Source organism: Orbicella faveolata, unplaced genomic scaffold, assembly GCF_042242905.1.
Source record: "Orbicella faveolata isolate gen_17 unplaced genomic scaffold, um_ofav_v1 contig_34, whole genome shotgun sequence".
NCBI lineage: Eukaryota > Metazoa > Cnidaria > Anthozoa > Scleractinia > Merulinidae > Orbicella > Orbicella faveolata.
Genome location: NW_028301563.1, coordinates 17385075 through 17400351, shown reverse-complemented (window position 1 = coordinate 17400351; position 15277 = coordinate 17385075). Strand labels below are relative to the sequence as shown.

At 38.7% G+C, this 15277-nt stretch overlaps 1 protein-coding gene across 1 annotated transcript; it reads left to right on the top strand.

Moving 5' to 3' along the window:
* The first annotated feature begins 11714 nt into the window (after positions 1 to 11714).
* Positions 11715 to 14108, top strand: LOC149105065 (melatonin receptor type 1A-like). Its single transcript, XM_089271778.1, has one exon. The coding sequence runs from the start codon at positions 12234 to 12236 to the stop codon at positions 13263 to 13265; it is 1032 nt and encodes a 343-aa protein (XP_089127904.1). The 5' UTR covers positions 11715 to 12233; the 3' UTR covers positions 13266 to 14108.
* The last annotated feature ends 1169 nt before the right edge of the window (positions 14109 to 15277 follow it).

Genomic DNA, 15277 nt, shown 5'->3' with positions numbered 1-15277 from the left:
ACATTGAATGCTGAACGTCACACACACACACACACACATATATATATATATATATATATATATATATATATATATTTTTTTTTTTTTTTTTTTTTTTTCTTTTTTATTCCAAGACCTGTATTTTTGGATCCAACCGGCGATTTACGATCATTAGTCTTACAGCAACGATTTTGTAAAGATATTCTACATCTGAGAAGCAACAATTTGCTCTTAAAATTTATTTGTTTTCATGAGGTATTTGCGAACAGAGCGAGGTGAGTAAAGTAAACAGCAAAATCACGCCAGTTTTCATCGGGGCGTGCGACTCTTTCTTGAAAGAGAAACAATAGTCATTTCATTTACATGCCTAAGGTTGTGAAATGCAAATTTGCATTTGTCAGGTTCTTTATGCGGAAAAGCTCTACAGATAAAAAAAAAAGAAAGACAAAAAAGGACGAAATGAAGAACTTACATTAGACTTATCCATAATTTGAGCTGAGCTAGCCAAGCTGGGAACTAAAAAACAATTCCGCCACGCGTATAATCCGATTGCTGGGACGGATCTAGGGTACCTCGGGGGGTTCAATTTTAGCTCCCCCCCCCCCCCCCTTCCGCCTCCAAGTTAAATAAAAATGAGACATTATTAAACGCGGTCTTGGCCTCAGAATGCCAGAAATCCCATTTCCGAGAGCCTCAATTTTAAACATGAACGCACATAAGCTCCTGCCCCTAATTTTGAATTCACCCCAAAAATGCTTGCTTCACGCTCTAACAGTGTTCTACAATACCCACTGGGATCGGACCTTGACATTACAAATACAGTTGAACCGCGCTATTTCGAACTCGCAGGAGAAACGAAAAATTGTTCTAGATAGTGGGAGTTCGAAATAGCCGATAGTAAATAACTGAATAGCAAATCCAAGGGAAATGGTTTTGAGTTCGAAATAACGGAGAATTCGAAATAACCGAGTTCGAATTAGCCGGGTCCAACTGTAGAACAATGGACATTGCGGACAGTTCATTCATTCATTCTGTTTATTTGCCTTTGTACTTAATATACAGTATTTATAAATGCTTTAATGTGAGGCAAGGTGACCTCTAGAAACCATCAGGCTTTTAGTTGAGGCCACCTCGTACGTTACAATACGGTTACATAAATAGTGCAACAGTGTGCAGCTTTGCCAGTTCAGTAATTATTTTACTAAAAACTCTAGTAGTTTTTTCTTAAAATTGGGAAAACTTGACAATGAAGTGATTGTAACAGGAAGGGAATTCCAGATCTTTGGACCTTGGTAAGGAATTGTGATTTTTTTTTTTTTAGATTAGTCCGGCAATGATGCACGCGATAATTATTGGCTGTTCTGTTGCTATAGCTATGAATTTGACTGTTTGTAGAAAACAAGTTGAAAAACAATGGAGGCAACAGGTTGTTAGGATAATAGTACATAAATTTAGCTATTTGAAACGTGTTGATTTGATAAATGTCTAAAATTCCTAATTTGGAGAATAAAGGAGCAGAATGTGCTCTATAATCTGAATTGGTAATAGCTCGCACAACCCGTTTTTGCAAACAATAAATTCTATTTAAGGACGGTGCCTACTTTTGTTAGTGCGCACAAGCTCTGCGCATCACGCAAGGCATGGTTGAAGCGCCACGCGCGCGCTGGGTTGACATGACGCAATCAACTACGCTACCAAGTACACGACTAAATTGAAAGCAGAATTTTTCTTCTGTGACCAAATTAAGTTTAATGAACCTGTACTTAAACCAGGAACACCAGAACAGCAGCATATCGCTAACCACTAACTGTTAATGTCCTCCAGCTGAAAAACTAGCTGTTGATCTGTCGAAAATTATACTGAAATCCAGCTGTAAACATGTACCTGCAGATGGCGTAGTGCGCACGGAAAACAAGTGCGAGATACGCAAATGGTTTACTTACTGGAGAGGTGACAGGAAAAAATGTAACGGGCACCGTAAATAGTTTCAAAAAGGATCAATAACTTTAAAAAACGCGTGGTTACCCCTATATTTTATGTTATGAAATGAAAGCGAGAAGCCTATTCAGCACGCGATTAGTTTCTGGTTGGGAGCAAAGGATATTTAGACTGTATTTTAGCTGAAACAGAGAAAGGCTCCCAGAGACGCTAAAAGTGCTGTTGCAACGATTTTGTTATTAAAAACATACCAAAAATGGTTTTTATGTTACCATTTACCATGTAGTTTTCAGATCTTTATAAATGTGTTTGTTTTTCTGTATGTAAAGGCGAATTCTAAAGAAAGCTGTGAAGAAATATCCTCTCCTTCTATTTTCAGAAAAATGCTGATGGCAGTATTTTTGTTGAGATTCGAGGCTAATTATCTCGAAAATATGCGTGGCTACCCCCTTTTTAAACTCGTGGATACGCGAAGCGTAGACACTTGTTTGTTGCGGGGACTCCGATATGCAAATGTGTCACTCACTCACTCACTCACTCAGGTGTAGACACTGCTCGTAATTAGTCGGCTCGAACGAAGCGCCCGAGTCCGACGCCATACTGTTTCGCTAAATTGAAGTGGAGTTGACTTCGAATGTTTGAATTAGTATTATGGCCAACTTGAAGGCTGAATTTCAGGAGCATTTGAGTCGTCCAGGCGTTCAAAATGACCAGGAGATGTGCATTTGTTTGCTGGAAGGTGACCTGAAAAGCTAATGTGGTAAGGTTTGATGAGAATGTGTCTTATTCCTCGACCTTAATGAGCTTATATGAGCGAAACGAACAACTTTTAATGAGCGAAAGAGCTATTGAATACAAGACAAACATCGGCACCATTGTATAATATTGTAATTTCATTTTTATAATTTAGAAACATCTAAACCAGAGGCCAGCCGAAATATTGTTTTAACTCTACGACGTTGTGTCAACCTTCCAGTAGTGACGTATTATCGTTTCACTTTTCAAGTTTGGCTGATTACATCTGCTGTGAGATCCAACGTTTAATCAAGCAGGACCTTCGTTCAACGCTTTGCAGTTTAAACACTTAAGTTTTTCATGTTGAGTTGTCCATGTTCAACCGGCATCGAGTTAAGTTTAGATTAAAGTTGTGTTCTCTATACCTGTCTTGTTTATTTTAGTACATTGATCTGAACTCTAAGTGGGATGTAATATGCACATAAACTTGGAAAGAAACTCTCAAATACTTGATTTTGATAAGCTTAAATGATTTTTACCCTGTCTTTTGTCTACACTTTTGCTTCCTGATTGAAAAGATAACAAAGGGAAAGAAACCCCCTGTGAGCTTGTCCCCAACTATTAGTTAATACTAAATACATTGAAACTTTAGTAAAGCTGTTATTATTACTGTTGGAACACATATTTATGGTCGACAGATTTGTCGGATCAACACTGAAAATGCTTGCAAAATAGTATCTTATTTTGATGTATTTTACGTGCAATATATATAGAGAGAAGCGGTTCCACATTGGAAAAGAAGTGCTGTCTCATAAGAAACCTTACCTACAACCTTGAATGAAATGCAATGAAAAAATTTTGTGAGCTCGTACGACTTGAATACATGCAAATTTTTCCAGCAGGCAGATCAACATCAAGATCTGGGTGTGAGGGAAAGGGAGGCGGGAGGGGGGGGGGGGGGAGGGGGGGAGAGTACTCTATGATTTGTTGGGCAGGAGTGTCCTCTGTGACCCAAGAACCCTTAGCCTTTACCACTCCATGTTCTGTCTTTGTAATATGTGTGCAAAAAAAAGAAAAAAAAAAAAAAAGCCACCGAAAAAAGCCTACACTTTGTGAGTTAAGTGCGACCTTACATGGTACAAACCCGGCTTGTTTTAACAGCATTTAATAATATACCAGTAATTGCAAGTTCACCAACATGTTTCATCTCTAGATTACCTAATCCACGAGTTTGGCCATAGGTCTCCTTTGATTTCTTTATGGATTCCGATAGCCCTTACAAAGATCTACTCTTTCCGCATGGTCCTAACCTGGCGCAAAAACCTTTGTATTTAGTAGGCACCGTCCTTAAGTTAGTTACGTGTGTAGACGACCATGTAGATTTACAATAGGCGATATAAGGATAAATTAGCAAGTAGTACAAGGCGAGTTTAGCTTTTGAGGATAGATAGAAGTACGACCAGTGCATAGACATTGCGGACAGTGGAACAATATCAGTTTATAATCCCCTTGTAAACACTTACAGCTTAGATCTCGCGTATTCAAAGCGCCCGCCATTTTGAATTTGACCCGTGCACGTCAATGGTGACTGATACATGAGCCGCGGTCCTCCCAGGAAAAACTTCCTTATATAGTGCGCCTTCGTGTTTAATAATCGACCAGTAACACTGATTTGGAAATTAATACAGACACTAACTTAGCTTGGAAATTGTCTCTTAAACCAATTAGAAAATTATCATTAGAAATTGAGGAGTAACAGGGAGTACAAAACATCTAAGAAAACGTCGAGAAACGTTACAAAACGTCCTCTGGTGTAGAATTTGAGGAAAAAAAGTAAAGCTTTCGACTTCCATGCAATCTGAAGCTTGTATAATTAGAAGCGCGAGATGCAAAATATTTGTAAAAAGACGGTGTGAAAAAAATTAGAACCGTACGTAAAATAAGGAACAATGGTACCAATTTAAAAGTATAGGGTATTGTTTAGGCAACGGGAGAGTTATTGTTTGCTTCGTTAGTGTTGGCAGTACTTGGTGCTTTCTATGAAAAATTTCGGTTTAAATAAATAGAACAGAATTTCTTTTTCGGAATTTCCAGAAAAGAGGACAACCTTGTGAAGCCAGGTAGACCGATAGTTTTAGGAAATTTCCGTATCATTTATCACCGTTTCGAAATTTTCGATGAAACACTTTCCAGTCTCGTCAATATGGACATTAGGGACCTTACGCAAAACACGACGGCAACGGCAACGAGAACGTCACCAAACAAAAGGTTTAATGAGGAGAACAATGGCTGTGCACGTGCATTATAATTCTTGGTACATTTCTTTGCCGTCCTCTGCAAAACATAAACGTGAAAAAACCAAATTCTGCGTTGTCTGGAGAACGTGAACCACGACGGCTAATTTTTCGTATTTCTATTTGGAACTGAACGTATCTGTAGCATATTCGGCAGGGGCAAGTTTTAATACCGACAAACACACTGAATAGATCTAAATAAATGAGAAATTCCAAAGTAAAATAGAAACACATTTTTTACTAGGCGTCGTCCTCGCCGTCGCCGTCGTATATGCGTAAGGTCCCTAATAAGTAAACCAGGACGGCAACGGCAACGGCAACGAGAACGTCACCAAACAAAGATTTAATGAGCAGCGCAATGGCTGTGGACGTGCGTTATAGATCCATGTATATTTGTTAGCCGCCCTCTCCAAAACAGCTACGTAAAATGACCAAGTTCTGGTTATCAGTTGCAGAACGTGAGCGACGAAGGCTAATTTTTTCGTATTTTCTTTTGGAATTAATCGCTGGAGTTACATACTTAGTTTGAGCAGCTTTTTCGACTGATCGACGGGCCGATCTAGATAATTGCACCATTCAAAGGTTAACTATAAATCTCTTTTACCATGGTCATTGCTTTAGGTCCCTAATACAGTTCTACTCTGCAGAGGGGAGTTTTCGTAGCAGGGTCTTGTAATGTTTCGTGAAAAGATCACATCCGTAATGCAAACTCAGATGCCGTAAAACTAAAACTAAAAAAAAAAAAGGTTCTAGTATTTCTGCCCACGCATGGTCCAACAACGTGTCATTCTATATTCATGATTTTGACAATGCCGGTCTATTTGTCACAGGAAACTTTCGAGTTCAAAAAACTTTACAATCATGGCACACTGCCAACACTTATGAAACAGAAAATAACGCTAAGCCGTTGCCTGAACAATACTCTGTTCTTTTAAATTAGTACATTTTGTTCCTTTACTCTATTCCACACTAGCGACTCAACGACATAAGGACATAAACATAACGACGTAAGAAGAACCTTATGTCGTTATGTTTGCATTGTGAACATCTTGACGATAATAACATAATAGCAACATAATAGCCTGAACATAACGACATAAGGAAAGCAAACTGTTCTTTTAATTCCTTATGACTTTATATCGATGTTCACATTATCGACGAAAGCGATTACGTCGTTTTGCCATTATGTCGTTATGTCGGTAGTGTGAACCAGGGCTTATTTTCCCGTTTTAATTTTTCTTTTTTTCATACTTCGTTTATAGTTTTTTATCTCGTTCTTTTACCTTTTAAAATTAGTTTGAAAAGGCTCTGGACTAAATAAGAGTTGAAAGCTCTAATTTTTTCACACTTTGTCAAGACTTATTTTGAGAGGGAGGATAAGAATGATAAGGGGAAGAAACTGAATGGGCTTGAATTGATCCTTCCGTCCACTGAGAGTGAGTAGGATAATGTATATTCCTCGATTTGACTTAGCAGCTGGATAAATTCAAGATGGCAACTGCACTGTTAAAAGTTTAGCATGAACAAAACAACCACATGATTATCGTGACTATATCATTTTGGAAAAGCTCTGTTATACGCTTCAAAAGGTTTTCCGTTCACACGAAAACGAAAACTCGCAGGCGTTTTCAAATTCTTCGGGTCTGAAGAATGTTTTCGAAAAGCTCCGCTTTCGCGACGGATTAGTGTGGGCGCTTTAGAAATTAAGCTGCGTTTTCAAATGTCTCCGGCTTAGTGTGGAAAAGACCATAGCTTCCATTATCATTAACAGCAAAACTGTCACTAATGAATGCTTTTCAAAAAAACAAACAAACAAACAAAAAAAACAGCAACAATTAAAGCTAGTCACATTTGATCTCCACTGGAGATTATTGCAACTCTGATTAGGGAAATGTTGCCACATTTTTTAGGAAATTGCTTGTATCAAAAACTAGAAAATATCATTAAGAGTCACTGACTGGAAATATCGAGAATGGCTGGCCAGGTTAGAAAAATCGAAAATCCTGAAACTTTTCCTAAAGAACGCTTTTGGAGAGCCACTTTCGAAAATATTATTCTGATTCCCGCCGAATTTAAAGTCTTCGAGAAATTCGCAAAAAACGGAAATACAGCTTTTTGCCTCATTAAATTTGTAAAAAAATATCTGGAAAATTGACAAAGTTCTCGGTACTCGCATTGAAACAATTTACAAAACTAGAACTCAGGGTAAACTTAGCATAAGAGCTTTACTTTTCTTCTATCTAACAATGGAAAGTTTTAAATTTTTCAAGCATTTTGAAGGATTCCGTCGACCGTCGAAGAATTGCCTTTTCAAGCCCCTATGAAAACGTCAAAAATTGCGTAGTTTTACGGGCTTAAAACGCATCTTGGTATGTCCGATATGGAACTAAAACAAGTACTGTGCAAAAGAGTGTTGCTTCTACTATAATAACATGGAAAAACATTTCTGGGCAATCGAGGTTCACACAGGTAAAATGCAAAAGTTCGCGACAGTCTCCTCTCAAATTTGCATAATGCGGTATGTTCAAAGAACTCTATTGTTGAACACTCTAGTCTGTTTTTTTCCATTTGTGGGCCTTACTTTGTGGGAAATATACAAAGAGAGAGTTGGTCCATGTCATTATTACAACATTGCTTCATTATTTCACGCAAGATACAAAAAATCTATAGAGAAAGCCCAAAATATAAGTTCAAAGTTACATAGATTAAACACGCTACATGTATTACGTGACTGGCGTCACGTAAGAGATATTTTCAGTTAGCTCCAATTGGAATTACTCGATTATTGAGGTTTAGACACTTGCTTATAATAGAAGAATATAGGGGTTTGTCTTTCCCGTCTATACACACTCGATTAGTCTGCAAATATTCGAAAGGAGACTGGTCTTTTAAAGTATTTTTTAACCATTGTGTGTCGATTTTGATCTTGATTGTAAACGGATTAATTAGATGCACTAAATGAAACGAAGAGGTTTTATTACGGTGATCCAGCTAGAGCAAGGAAGCAGGTTTTCTTGAAAAATAGGGTAAGACTGTTTGATGTCTATCCCGCGATCTGACCTCGGTTGGGATTCGGCCCAGTCCAAACGTCGTGCTTCTACCGTGCCGAACTCAAATAAATTTGGCAGTGGCATGAGGAAAAGCTATGAAAGATTCAAACGTCGAATTTAATTCAGTCGCGCCGAAGATCGGAAAAAGTTTGCTTTGCTGGAGACCTTTTTAAATGCTAGAAAGCAACTGCAGCTGATGCAGCATGATATGAATTCACAGGGACGGCGGAGTCTTTTTTCAACTGAAGGAAGGGGGGTGGGGGGAGGTGGGGGGGGGGGGGCTTGAAAACGAGCGGTGCCGGCGCAAGTTTGTAGAGGGGTCTAGGGACATCCTCCCCCCCCCCCCCCGACCCAAAAAAAACATTTTAAATCTAGGGGCTCAGAAATGGTATTTTTGACATTCTCCATGGTGTAGTTCTTATGAAAATCAACCTAGTGGATGAACTATAAAATGACAGGCACTTTTAGTGCATTTGCAGCAATATATTTTGAAGGTATTGTGAGCTTGATACATCTTTCTCAGCCCTCCATGATATATCACGGCCTTAGCGCTGACTGACCTGCGCTTTTACACAAGCCACTCCTGTGTGGAAAGGTTAAAACTATGTAAACATGAAAAAGCTTCCTACAGATTTGGTGCGAGGTTGTAGCTTTGTAAATTCTTGTTAAATCTGTAGTCAACCAGACTTTTTTCGTTTTCCTTTTGATCTTCTTTAGTTCTTCATTTGTACCTCATAGTAAAACAAAATAAACTGTCATCGTGGTAAAAAGTGGAGGGGAGGGTGCGGGGGGGGGGGGGGCTTGAGCCCCCACCCCGGCTCCGCCGTCCCAGGTTAGGGGTGGCGAATGGTCCTTCAAAAACGTCGAATTTCAGAGGTCTCGCAGTATCGTTTTTTAGCGGATATGTGCGTCTCGCAGTCTCGAAGTTTATACGAAGCTCTCTCGGAGTTTCGACTTCTTGCAATTGCAAGGTTAAGGGTTTCGAAGTTCCGATTCTTATCTTTGTTTTAATAAATGACGTCTTCTCGTCACTTGATACTGAATTTCAATAAAGCAACATGTACCGAGAACTTTGTCAATTTTCCAGATAGGCAAAAAGCTGTATTTCCGTTTTTTGCGAATTTCTCGAGTACTTTAAATTCTGCGGAAATCGGAATAACATTTTCGAAAGTAGCTCCCTAAAAGCGTTCTTCAGGCAAAGTTTCAGGATTTCCGATTTTTCTAACCTGGCCAGCCATTCTCGGTATTTCCGGTCAGTGACTCTTAATTATTAATTGACTGACTTACTTGACTCATTCCTCTTCGTTCCTTCTTGAACTTCCCCGCCTCCCCCCCCCCCCCCCCCACCCCCTTCCCTGACTACGAGCCTCCATCTTCCTTGATCTTGATCTGTCTTCTTCGCCTCCTCCCAGGTCATGCTGATGGTCCAGAGTTCTTTTTCCATATTAGGGCTGATCTTCCTCTTTTCCGTTTCCACTGAGGGTTTCAATTCAAATGAGGTCCAGTAGACTGACCAGTAGAAAATTTATCAAAAGGGAGGGGGGGGGGGGGGGGGGGAGAGAGTATATCACCTGCCACTTATTTACATAGACTGACTGTCCATATATTTTTTTTTATTATTCATGTATATATCGTTTTGATAATTCGGAAAACGAGCCATGAAATTGTTTACTCTGCACTTGTCGCTCTCAGTTTTTCTTCCAGTGCAAGGTTTGCCGACATTTATATTGTTATAATAATTTTTTGCAAGACGAGATCCGATAGGAAATCCAACCTTTTCAGTTTCTAGTGGACAAAAACCTTGTACCAAATTAGTTTTAAGTGTATCCTGTTACAGTCCGACATTTTTGCATTTTCTGAAAGTTAAAGATATAAATAGTTGCCTGCTGAAATAGCAGCAAAAACAATTGCCCATAGGAACTCAATTAAGAAAATAAATTTCAAAGTTCAGAGAAACTGTGCAAAGACAAGTAAATTGAAAATTTCATCATCAGTTTCATTTCACCATTAATTTCAAGTATTTCATATGAACTTCAAAATTTGTTTTGGACATTCATAGTTGCAACAAATGATTTACCTGGAGAAGAAATTTAAATGAAACAGTCGCACAGAAAGTTTGCGTACGATGTAAATAATCTCGGTGCAAAGTTTTTGTCCATTTGTAACTCGAGCTTCTAGTGAATTCCTTCCAATTAATTTTTCGAAAAAAGAGAAACTTTCTTCTTTTTCTTCGAAAGTAATTTATTTAATTTCTGGCCAGCCAACAGCGCTTATCAATTATCCACTGCGAATTATCATTCTTTTTCAGAGGGCCAATAAGAAAATAATATAATTATCATGTGACCCGTCTGTTGCCTTGTGCTGGCCATTCTCAATTTTAGACGCACGATCATCAAATGCGAGGTCTCGAACAGAACTTCCAAGTTTTCGCATTATAGTCGTATTTATACTTCGTTCTTGTTTTGGCACAAAGCAATTAACGGACTCGCCGATTTGCTAGCAAGGTTATCTCGTCTTCTGGCCTCTAGTGACCGGCCTGCTTTCTCTGAAAGCAAAGCTCAGCGAGAACGTAAATAGAGTAGCATTGTATTTGTTATGCATTTAAGTGAATAAATCGTAAAACCTTTGAACCGCAAGATATAACGGTTATCAAATGAGTCATCGTAAAATCCAAAACCAAAATAATTACCCTGGCCAACCTCAAGTTACACAGTCAATCCAATAGACCAGAAAACTCGAAGCAAACAGATGTTGCCAACGCAGCGAAGAACATGCAGGCAAACGTGTACGTCAAGCTTATTGGATTTAGCTGTACCTCTCACCGGATGGCTAGCATGTGGCCCGAGTTTACTTTATTTTATTTCATTCTATTTAAGATAATCACGTACGTAGTGATACAAAACTTACCGTTTTTTTGTCCATACACTCTTTCTTTTTTTTCTTTAAGAATATTGTTTTTTCGGCCCAGGCTGACAATTTTTATTTTTCTTCCAATAATAGGCTAAGAATATTCTTCTGAATATTCTTAGATGAGATAAAGAAATACAATGTATGCCGATGAAACACTAGATTATCTGTCCCTCGTTATATTGATGGCGTTGAAGTAATTTAGGAGCCAGACTTCAGGTAATAAGCTTGATATAACATACATAATATCTTCCAGGAATGGTATTAGCATTAAACATACGGCTAGTGTTGAGTTTGTTGTTTTTTGGCTAGTTTCGCCGTTTAGAGCAAGGAAGATTTTTATATACACGGTTTGGTTAATTTAAAATCGCACAAAATTATACTCTTTTCATAATCCCAGCCTCGGGTTTATTCTTAAAATTTCTCAACATTTGCAACATTTCAGCCGCGATATTTTTACAAAATATATTCTGAAATAAAAGAGTGTATTGTGCGATGCACGGAACAGTGCAAAAAGGAAAAAGCTGAAAACCACATGAATTGGGTTTTAGATATTCAAACGTGCAAGTATTGGTCAGCATTCGACCGTGTGTTTATTTTGCGTCAGCTGTTATGTAAAGATTTTTTAAAAGATAAAAGCTTTCGTTCTAAGGTAAACCAACACAAGCTGTAGACAGAAAAAAACCAAATTCATGTCAGTTTTTCATGGTGTGCACTAGTTATTTGCCAACTGACGGCCTATTTTCTAACGATACTATGAATTGAGCCATCTTTAATTAGTGGTAAAATTTGACAAAGCCATAACGCGAGTTCCCATCAAGACATATCTCTGTTTTTGTGACACTTATGTTTCCTTGTTTGCATTTCTTGAGAGGACGTAGTGCCAACCACAGCCAAGATATCAACATGCACCTGCGTTTGAATTGTCACAGAAAGAGAATAAATCTCAGGCGATTTTCCTTCTACACCAGAAAACTACAAAGAGGCGACGCTGCTCAAACGAAGAATTGGTCTGTAGGGCGCTTTCAGTTCTCTTTTTCGTTTTCAGTCTGAATAATACGCTGGTAAGAATCACTCGACGCTTATACCCTGCAAGTCCGAGAACTGATTTCAATTGTGGAGACATTTTACGACCAAAGTCGAGTACAGGTCTGAAGTGATCCTACATTTATCAAGAGCAAGTCTCCTTCACTGTTGTCAAAGTGTCGGAAACCGATTGTTAGACTGCTGATTAAAGTTACATTGGAGAAACTAGTTCAAAGCCTGATTAAGCAACCGACCGCTTTTGTTCACCTTTTCCTTCAGGGTCATTTCAGGAAAAACTGGTGGCATGACCTTGGCGAGCGAGAAGGAAAGTGCAGCAACAGAAATGTCCGATCACGGGGAAGCTGTTACGATCGCTGAAACGGGCGTCTGTCTTCTCATGAACATGGTGTCACTCACTGGAAATCTTTTGGTGTGCTTGGCTGTGTATAAAAACCCCAGACTGCGAACCACAACAAATTTGTACATTATCAGTTTGGCGGTGTCTGATTTACTTTCCGCCACGTTTGTAATGCCGTTCACCGCGGGTGTCCTTATCACACGAAAATGGCCGTTTGGTAAATTCTACTGCGACATCCACGCATTTTTGGTCAACTTCGGGCTGTTCGTTTCCACGTCAGTGATGGGACTCACAGCTTTCAACAGATACGTGAGGATTAATCAAACTAATATCTACGATTCCATTTTCTCGCAGCGAAAATCTCGTGCCATTCTCGCCTCGCTGTGTATCTTCATCGCGTTGTACATCGTTGTGCCGCATTTCGCTGGATTTCAGGATTTCGCCTTCGTTCCAGAGTATGCAGCCTGCCACATAATCCACAATAGTCACGCAGGAATGATTGTTCATTACAGTATAGTCGTTTCCTTCTTTTTAATTTTTCCTTTCAGCGTGGCAATTTTCTGTTACGTGAAGGTCTTTAGAGCCATTAAGCAACACAATCTTGAAGTGGTACCTGGTCTGCAGTCGAGTATTCGTAATGCGAGAATCACGACCCAAGAGATTAAAATTTCAAAATCGCTCTTTGTGGTTGTCCTTGGATTCGGGATGTGTTGGATTCCGGCTTGGATTCTGGCCATTATTATGCGGTTTCGTTTAATACCTTCTCTACCAAGAGAGTTTTATCTAGCTCACACAGCTTTAGTGTTCCTAAGCAGCTCTACGAATGTATTCATTTACGCGGGAATGAATAGTTCGTTCAAAGCAGAATTCCGCCGATTGCTTTCATGTTCTACCTGCATAAATTTCGGCATTAAGGTTTCTCCAAATGTAACAATTGGAGGGCCATTCGAGTTAAGAATTCGTAACATCAAGAAATGAACTTGGAATGAGTAAACAACGTGTGTTTTCAGTGACAAAAACTGCATGTACTCAAGATAGCGATCTAGCTTGAAAACATATACAGTAATAAAGGGCGCGTGAGTCTTTTATTAAACTGTGAAGCTTTAATTTAAGAAACCTCAAATACACTATCTCGACTTTACATTTTACTGTACCATCTTTCTTAATTAAGTTGATAAGCCAGTCAAATAGTAATTTCAGAGCCGGACAATAGCCTTACGGTAAATGCAAAAGTCGGTAAAGATGGTTTTTGATTAGACCACAATCGCTCCAAATATGAAAAAAAAAGTCACCGTGTATAATTGCAAAAAGAAATTACAAAGATCTCTAAAAAATTATTTCAAAAACATGAGATACATTGTTTCCAGGATATAAATATATATATAGATATATACGTGCTTTATTACTGTTAATAAATTTTACCAGCTTTAGTGAGTTAGCATCAAACGCACAGAGAAGTAAATTTTATTTAAAATGACGCGAACTTTGTCTATAGCTTTACTCGCTTTTTGATTGGCTACTTAAAAAGGTCAATAAAATTTCATTGATGAAAAAATCCACAGTATGACAGCTGAAAGTTGAACTTGAAAGCTTGCACAAATTAAAATTTTATCCGTCTGTACTCTTATTGATGATAAAAATGAGCCAATCAGCGCGCGAGAAATTAGACAGTTATTATAGAAAATCAATATTTCCAAGTGCTATAAATAAAATCAAAATTTTCCGCAATATGATACCTGTACAAGCTGCTCACAGAAACGCTTGTCTTGTGCCCAAAGGGACAAAGGATTACGTTAACTCAATGAAACTTTGCATAACTGCTAGAGGTTTGTCACCCTTTTATGATATGTGATATTAATTATCTAGAGGATATTACATGGCCGCGCGAGGATACGAATTTTATCTTCGAGTGCTGAAAGTATCTCTCACGAGTGAGCGAAGCGAATGAGTGAGAGATACTTTCTGCGCGAGAAGATAAAATTGGCATCTCCCAACTTTTTTTTATTCATTTTCGAAACAGCAAAATAGTGCGATTAAAGTGGTCACCTATCGCAAAATGCCTGTCACAAATATGTTATGAAATTTGGATATAAAGTTGTAAAGGAGAAATAAAGACAATAATACTTATGTTTTCTGCCTCAAAAAGTCAAAATTCTAATGAAGAAAAGAAAAAAATTATAACAGCGAAAGCGTATCTTAAAATAGCATCATGTTGTGGATTCTTGGCTACTGTCAGTTTCAATAAATAAATGAGTCGCCATTTCTTACGCTTCGGGTCAACTTCTGGACTCTTTACTCCATTTTTTGCGGGAGCCAAGTTAATGTTAAAGACGCCTCCAGTTATGTAATTTCCGTGAAACACTGTTTGGAGCCTATTCTCATTGAAGGAATTCACATCCAAGGTAAATGAAGTGGTAGACGTTGAAGCGATTCGATACTCAGCCAGGGGTTGCGCTGTCAAGTTGTTTTCGGTCTGTACGACGTTGGTAGCGGCTTTGGTTGTCGAGGAAAGAATACGTGAAATACCTTCCGATTGCTTTTCTCGTAGAGAACTGTAATTGTTAACTGACTGTGAGTTTTTATGCCCCGTTATTTGAATTATCTGGCCGGGAGGAACTCCACTGTCCTGCATTTTTTGAGCTGAAGTTTTTCTACCACTGTGGTTTGTTTTGCCTGAAATTCCCGCCGCGTTTCTGTTTTAAAGTAATTTACAGACAAATAGAAACTTGAATCCGGTTCTAGCATGGATGGTGGTCGTTTTTCTTTGTACATCTTGTAAACGTGCACCGGATCACGGTCGACAGAAATGGAATCGTTGTTGGCATACATTCGCGGCTTGATTGGCCGTTGATTCCGTGGATCTTCTCCCGTTCGAGTCTTTGTTTGGCGTTCAAAGCACTCGAGATATTCTTTCCCATCACTGTCAGTTTTTAAAACGATGTCCCCCCAGCGGAGTTCTTTTTGTTCCTTACATCCGCGAACGCCAAAAT

What these genes read in the sequence shown, in the direction of transcription:
- LOC149105065 (XM_089271778.1), top strand. Translation starts at nt 12,234, where the DNA reads ATGACCTTGGCGAGCGAGAAGGAAAGTGCAGCAACAGAAATGTCCGAT.